General features: G+C 34.2%; 1 protein-coding gene across 1 annotated transcript; it reads left to right on the plus strand.

Annotated features, from left to right (window-relative positions):
* LOC109357331 lies at positions 384-5,663 on the plus strand. The gene is made up of 5 exons (XM_019601233.1): positions 384-727; positions 3,078-3,216; positions 3,463-3,683; positions 4,453-4,626; positions 5,363-5,663. Exons 1-5 carry the CDS (start codon positions 554-556, stop codon positions 5,450-5,452), a joined length of 798 nt encoding a protein of 265 aa, XP_019456778.1. The 5' UTR covers positions 384-553; the 3' UTR covers positions 5,453-5,663.

Genomic DNA, 7,790 nt, shown 5'->3' on the forward strand with positions numbered 1-7,790 from the left:
TGTTATATAAAATTGTACTAATGTCACTCATTTTCATATTATGATACATCATGGCTAATATTTATAGCCACAATCTTTAAGTGTTTTCATCATACTATCATTGATTATTTTTTTTGTATTATCAAGAGTATTGCTTCATCCTTATTGGAGGTAAGGAATTAAAACCTATTGGGTACATAGTTTTCCCTCCCACCTAAGTAGCTCACAGAAATTGAACCATAAACCTTTTGATTTTGATCCTTATACAATCCAACAGATCATTATATCACTACACCAACATGTGAGATATTTGTAATTTTTGACAAGAATTATAGTCAAACTGAATCTGAAAACGACTGTAACAAACGCGCGTGAAAGCACGTGGGAATATATATACCTTCCTCACTCTTCCAACTTGTGTTCTTCATCATTCTACACATATATAAAGGATCTTCATCATTCTACACATTTCTTCATAACTCAATTTCAAACCTTTCTTTCATATCCAAAATTCCCAATTTCAAACCCTAACCCTAACTTATCAAATCCCAATCGAATCGAATTGAATTGAACGATGTCTGCTGCAGTGTGTGGAAGCAAGAGAGCTTTATTCGAAGAACTTCCTCCTTCTCCTCCACTCTCTAAGAGGCTTCGTTGTTCTTCATCAACTTCACCTATTCGAATTTCTCCTCATCATCATTCTCTCATCGATCAACTTCGCAATCTTTTTCCTCATTTGGATCACCTTGTTAGTATATTGTTTTCAACTTCAAATAGAAAATTATTGTTTTTTTATGGTGATTTAATTGTTTGGTTGGTTTTTGTTTCAGATTTATGTATTCCTAGGTTTTATTTCAATCAGAAAAAATGTATGCACTGATCCAGTATCCGTTTATCATCCACTATTCATTTTCGATCATTATATTTACAGTGCATATATTTCAATTTACATGGATATAATAATCGTTATTTTTGGCTATAGTTTTTACACTGGGAAAGAAGTGGACTCTAATGGTACTATTAATTGAGTTAAGGAATCAAAGTGTATGAGTTGTTTTGTTTTATAACTAGTTCTGAACTTTTTTTGAACTTATGGATTAAAATGTATTTAATTGGTATTGATTAAATCATTGATAGAATTCAAATATATATGCATTTTTGGAATTCTGTTGTAGTCTCTAGAGTGTGTTCTATGGAAATTAGTCTTTAACCAAATGAATATTTGGGTTTATTGATATTGAATTTTATAAATATCAATGTAGTTAGTTATTTCAAAACTGATTTGAATTGAAGTGCGATCATAACGGAATTCATTTGATTAATACATAATACTCATATACTCACATATTCAAATATTTCATATAAATGGATTGAATTTGTCGTGCTCCTTAACCAAATTCTTATTGAAAAAACAATTTTCAATAATTCGTTGATACTTATCCTTACCCCGATTTCAAAATTGATTATCTTTTTTCTTTCGTGCCTTAGTTTAGTGTGAAATAGAAATTTATCTACCGAATTTTAACAATGAATCAAGAAAACTCTATGGAATTATGGAAGGTGGAAGATGAAAAGATTCTTCTGACCGAATCCCGTCATTCCATTATATTGACAATTTCAAAATATTGCTCTTGTGTGTGTGTTAACTTCAACTATAATTAAAAAAAAATGTGATTTAATTGTTCATTGCCTGCCTTATTTTGATTTGAGATTTATGAATTCCTAGGTCTTATATCACTTATTTTTTGTTTTACGGTTTTAATTTTAACTAGAATTGAAAATGTAATTCATTTTAATTTTTTGTGGTGATTTAATTGTTTAATGTCTGCTTTATTTTGATTTGAGATTCATGTATTTCCAAGATTTTCCCCCCTAGTAAAAACAAGGAAAATGTTTTTCGGCAACTGGATTAGGATCAACTACCTGTCAGTATATTTTGTAAAATTAATTGAAAGGGGATCCACTTACTCCAAGAGTAAGTTTAACAAATTTACTCCACATCTTAGCCATCAATTTTAGAGAAATCCAATGGTTTAGATCTACTCACTAATTTAAATTTACTCTTGGAGTAAGTGGTTCCCTCCCCAAGTTAATTATATATGTAGTACCTTTATAATAAAAAACAACTAAAATTACTTATATATATCCACCCCCCAAATGTTTTTTGGATCTAACACCTGGTTAGATTAGGGTAGGTGAGTACCGAGGTATGTCATCTTCCAAGGTAAAGTATACATGTCTGTGCAAATGTAAGAGATGAAATGCAATTATTTTAATTTTATGGTGGCTCGATTGCTCTTTGCCTGCTTTATTTTGATTTCAGGTTTATATATTTCCAGGATTTTTTGTTTGTTTTTTCTTGTCAGAACAAGGAAAATGCTTTTCTCTACAACTAGGTTCGACATGTGGTTAGGCATCATATATTGATACGAGTGTGTGTGAATATTGATTAAATTGCGAGGTAGATTTAATCTATCATGTGCGGATGTGAGAAGGTGTAAAATCAAGTTGTATAAATAATTCGTGAGCGACACGTTGATTAAATTGGTTGGGTTTAAATTTTGCTAGGATACGTTGTTGGTGGGTACCTCGGTTAGCACTTGTTGAGCCTTGAAGATGGCCTGACCATGGGGTCGGGCAGCCACCCTTAATCCTAAATTTTTTGTACCATAAAAAGTAATAATGGAGCTATCCAAACAAAGCATGGGCAATTGCTCATTTAAATAAGAAAAAACCACCTTCATGGTTTTAGTTTGTGAACGCGTAATTTTTTATAGGCGAAGTTGTTGATGTGGACAAATAAAGGGGGAATTGTGCGGCTGCCGGTATTTGAACCCATGGGCTCACACTTTATGTCCCACACATCTACCAACTGAGTTGACTTTTGTGAATACGTCCCATCGTGTACTTACAAATTCATAGGTTGAAATGATAACTTAGTCTTTAAATAATGCAATCATTTATTTGTTATGTTATTAGTGGTTGATGCTCACCAAAAGTTGAATATGGGTTGCATAATTGATAGATGATTTCCTTCTGCTAAATGTTTTACTTTTACCCCATAAATATCCCTTATTAGCTGATATTTTACGTTTCAGCATTATGAGAGAGCTCTGCAAGAATCTGGCAATGATCTAGAGGGTGCTATCAAGAGGCTGAATGAGCTTTGCTTGGGAACTGCAGATGGAAATTCAGGAACTGCCAAAGGATCAGAGGCTGAGGTTAATGCCTATACAGGTATGTATGACTGAGATACACAATTAGATGTTTTTGTACAGTAAAGCTGTTTATGAGAAGAAATTATGCTTATACATATTCTCCAATTGGACATTTTACTGTTATTCCATTCACCTTATGATGCATAGTGATACTCTTCCCTTGTGACCTGGACAAGTGCTAGAAAATGGGCAACTGAGTTGAGTAAGTTGTCAACTTGTTTTAATCATGACTTAGAAATTGACGTGTTGCTGATAAATTTTGCAGCTAAATTGGAAGATGATGGGAATGCTTCTGCTTATGAGAATCAGCCTGCTATGAACAACCTTCCTGCGAATGGAGCAGAATGGGTTGAATTTTTCGTCACAGAAATGTCTGCTGCTACTAGTGTTGACGATGCTAGAGGCCGTACTGCTAGAATGCTGGAGGTTCTAGAGAAATCTATCAGTGCACGTGCAAGTGCTGATGCAATTGATGTTGTTCAAAAGGTATTCACGCTAGAATAATTTAATATTTCATGTTACTTAACCAGCCTCTAATGTCTTGCATGTCACTAAGTGAATGCCCTTTCTGAGGAGTTACATAAATGCGCGATGTATGCTATTGGCAAGGGATTATTGATGTAGCAGTTGGATGATTTTGGATCTCTCAAGATTGGGTAGTTTGTATAAGAGTGTACTTAGACTTAAACTTAGGTTGTTTGATCATAATTATTTATTATAATTGAAAACAGGTTTTGGAGAATAATTCCATGTTTTATTATTCTAATAAAGGAACAGTTTTAAATACCTCAAGGCCAGCCAGGGAAGCGAGATACCAGGACCTGGAAAAAGGAAAGAAATTAAACACTAATTTCCTAAACATTTACTACTTGATATGGAAGGAATAAAAACATAGAAGGGAAGGCAATCAATACTAATTTCCTAAACATTTCGATTGTATGTATCTTTTAATTTCACCTGCTTTTATTGTAAGATAACATGAGGGGTGGGGGTGAAACTTACTGTGCTTATACGTTCTGTTCGATGGATATTTGAGATTTGAATCGACATGTTTGTATTTTGTAATGCATACGGAGGGCCTTAGTGCCTTATTATAAGAGAACCATGTATAAGCTGGCCCATGATATCTGGATGCACAGTTGACGTTTGTAAGTATGTATACTTAATGATATAGGAATAATTGTGTCGAGTTTCCTCTCCTTTTCCCTCAATTGACCTTGTATAATAAATTGTCATAAAATTTCTCCATTTTCAGGAAAACTTGATGCTGAAGCAGCAAATTGAAGTGTTGATGAAGGAGAAAAATTCTTTTAAGAATGCTTTCAGAATCCAGCTTGAGCGCTTTTCTGATTATGAGGATAAGAACCAGGAGTTGCAGCATCTGAAGCAGTCAGTGTCTCAATACCAGGAGCAGATCAGAACTCTTGAGGTCTGAATCAACTTTATCCCTGTCTTTTCACCTTTAGTAAATGGATTTAATTCTCCACATTTGGTTTTAAAAGTAAAAAACCAAAGATTGGAAATTCAAATATAGTACACTTAACTTCTAAATCCGGCCCCTCGGTAATGTAGCATATAAAGGAAGGAAAAATGATGACTGGCTCAATTTTGATGACCATGGATATTTTCAGTCAAGTCCTTAAGCACATTGTTGCTAGTAGCATTTAATCTCCAGTTTTAAAAATTAGCATTGGAAGTTTCCGTTCTTTGGTTATCTACTCCCAACCCTACTTTAATTGAAAAGTGGATCGGTCATTGATTTAATTATTGCATCTTAGCATAAAAAACTTACTTACATACTAAAATTGGTCCATTATTAAACTTAGACAAACATATTATTAGGGAAATGTTGAATGAAAACCTAAGACCACCTTTTAACCCCCCAATATCTCCCAATGATAATAATCTAAGAGGAAGACGTGTGTGGAGACGTATCTATGTAGTGATAACCAATAAAATCTTGACAACACGTTAAAAGTTTAAATTTAATTAAAATATAGTCCTAAATGATAGCAATAAAAATATGAATGCACTTGTCTCCAAATATTGTGTTGAATACATCTCTACACAAGTTTTTCTCATAATCTAATATTGAAGTTTTTGAACTTCAAAAATTGTTTTTTTGTGCATACTGATAAATCCTTTATCTCTGGTTTTGTTGGCAGATGAATAAGTATACTTTGGCAATGCATTTGGAGAGGGCTCAACAGAGCAACAACACCTTTCATGGGCATTTTCCTCCTGATGTCTTCTAATGAAATCAATGTGTAGATTGTAATAAAAAAAGCACCAAATAGCTTCATCAGGTTAATGAATTGTGTACTGTGTTTTTAATCCAAAAAAAAGATGAGACAATGTTATAGAGAGTTTGCTTGGCTTCTATGGTGGTCAAGACATAGTTTCTGTTTTTATAGTTTTAGGGTTGATTCTATCTTTATCAACCTGCTATAGAATTTGACTTTATAATACCTGATAGTTCTTTTTTTTTATTTAGTTATTTTTCATTGTGTCATAATTGTTTTGCATTTATTGTTTAGGTCATGATTGATGGCCAAGATAAGGGAGATAGAGTAGTCTTGGTGAGGTAATAGGATAGCATAAGCTGCTCCTCCTATCCCATTAACTAGTGTTTTGGGTTGAGTTAGAGACAAATATTATAGAATGATATATTCATGTCGTTTCATGAAGCTAATCCTAGATAGTGGAATTAAGGCTTGATTATTGTTGGAATGTATTCCTGCCCTTCCAACAATTTCTGCCGCCATCAACACCTCCACCGTCATCCGATCTAGAATTGTCATGCACGATCCGAATAAGCATGTCTGAAAGAGTTTAAGATTTGCCATCATAAGCCTCCCCTATTCAACCTTAAGATCACCTTCCTAAGCATCCCTCATCTACACATGAATCTTGTTAAGGGAGAGAAGGAAAGAAGGGAAGTATTTTTTTCCTGGTTGGTTTTGTTAAATAAGAGAAAGGAGGAGAAATAAGATTTTTTTTCTTCTTTTCTTTCCTCCAAAGAGACAAGGAAAAACTTATAATAGGAGAGGAATTTCTGGGAGCACATATACGGATGTACCAAAAAATGTATTACTCCATGTGTCAGTTACTTGATATGATTAATTGAAAATTAATGATTAAATATTTTTTTGACCAATCATAACAAGTGACAATTTGTGGGATAGAATATGTGCTTTTGTAATTTCCGACCAAAAAAAATCTTCACTTTTGGGGGAAAACAAAAATGAGATAGCATGGATCTTGACCTCATTATTTTCCTTCCTCTTCCCTACAAATTCTTGTATCACTTTAATTAAAATCTCTTTCCTTACTTCCAATTCCTTCATGTCCCAATATTAAGGTTGAATTATTATATATCATCTTTGTAAATACCTCATTTTGACCAAAGTATTTTTTTTAAATGCAAAAACCAGATTTTGAGGGGTTGTGGTAAATGGGTTTTTTTCCCCTAGCCCAACCAAGTTGGGTAACTTAACCCTAATCTTCACTACCCTTATAAGCCAAAAAAATAGTAAAAAAGAGAGAGACACAAAAGAGCAACTAGAAAAAAAAAAGAGAAGAGGCAAAGAGACATACACAAAAGAGGCCAAGTAGAAGAAGAAGGAAGCAAGAAGAAGCAACTTGAACCATCATCTTCTCACCCACACATAAAGTTACTAAAAAAGGTTTGTGCTCTACTTTTATGTGTTTGTTTTTGCTGCCATTTATATCATTGAAGTGTAAGAGCTTGTTCCTTGTGGTTTGAAAAGGGTGGTGGTGGTGTGCCGCCACCCACGGTGGCTGTTTGGCCATGAGAGCCACCCACACCTCCTCACTTTTGTGCCCATCTCCTTATAGTATTGGTGGCTGCCCCCTTATGGAGCCTCCATGTGCTCAGCCACGTCCAGAGGGGATAGTGGCTTCGCCACCGCGTTCTATGGCAGCGCCGGCGCCGACGGCGGCGGCGCCGGCGACGGCGCAGTTCCGGCCATGAAAGGGGTTGCCATGTGGTCACCCCTAAACCCTAAACCCCCAAATTGATTTTAACCTAAACCCCCAAGTTGATTTTAACCTAAAGCCCCAAGTTGATTTTAACCTAAACCCCCAAGTTGATTTTAACCTAAACCCCAAATTGATTTTAACCTAAACCCCCAAATTGATTTTAACCTAAACCCCCAAAATGATTTTAACCTAAACCCTAAACCCCAAATTTAATTCTTTTACCTTGTTCTTGTTTAGTGCTTAGTTTGTCTTTTTTTAACTTTTTTTATTTATTCCCATTTCTTCTTCCGTCACCACTATACGTGGTTCTTTATATGTATGTTTTGCTATTTTATTAATTATTTGTTTTATAACTATTTGTTTATTCAATAGTAAACGCATATACATATATAAAAAATACAAAGTAAATTTATGTAAATCAATAAGAGGTAGTGCACTATGGGACTAGTCCCTGTCGCATTATCTTGAATTGACATTTTCTAAATTAAATCAATAAAAGATAGTGCACTATGAGGCTAGTTCCCTGTTGCATTATCTTGAATTGACATTTTTAATAAAATCAGGAAGAGTTAGTGAACTATGGGACTAGTT

The sequence above is a fragment of the Lupinus angustifolius genome, chromosome LG09 (genome assembly GCF_001865875.1).
Source record: "Lupinus angustifolius cultivar Tanjil chromosome LG09, LupAngTanjil_v1.0, whole genome shotgun sequence".
NCBI lineage: Eukaryota > Viridiplantae > Streptophyta > Magnoliopsida > Fabales > Fabaceae > Lupinus > Lupinus angustifolius.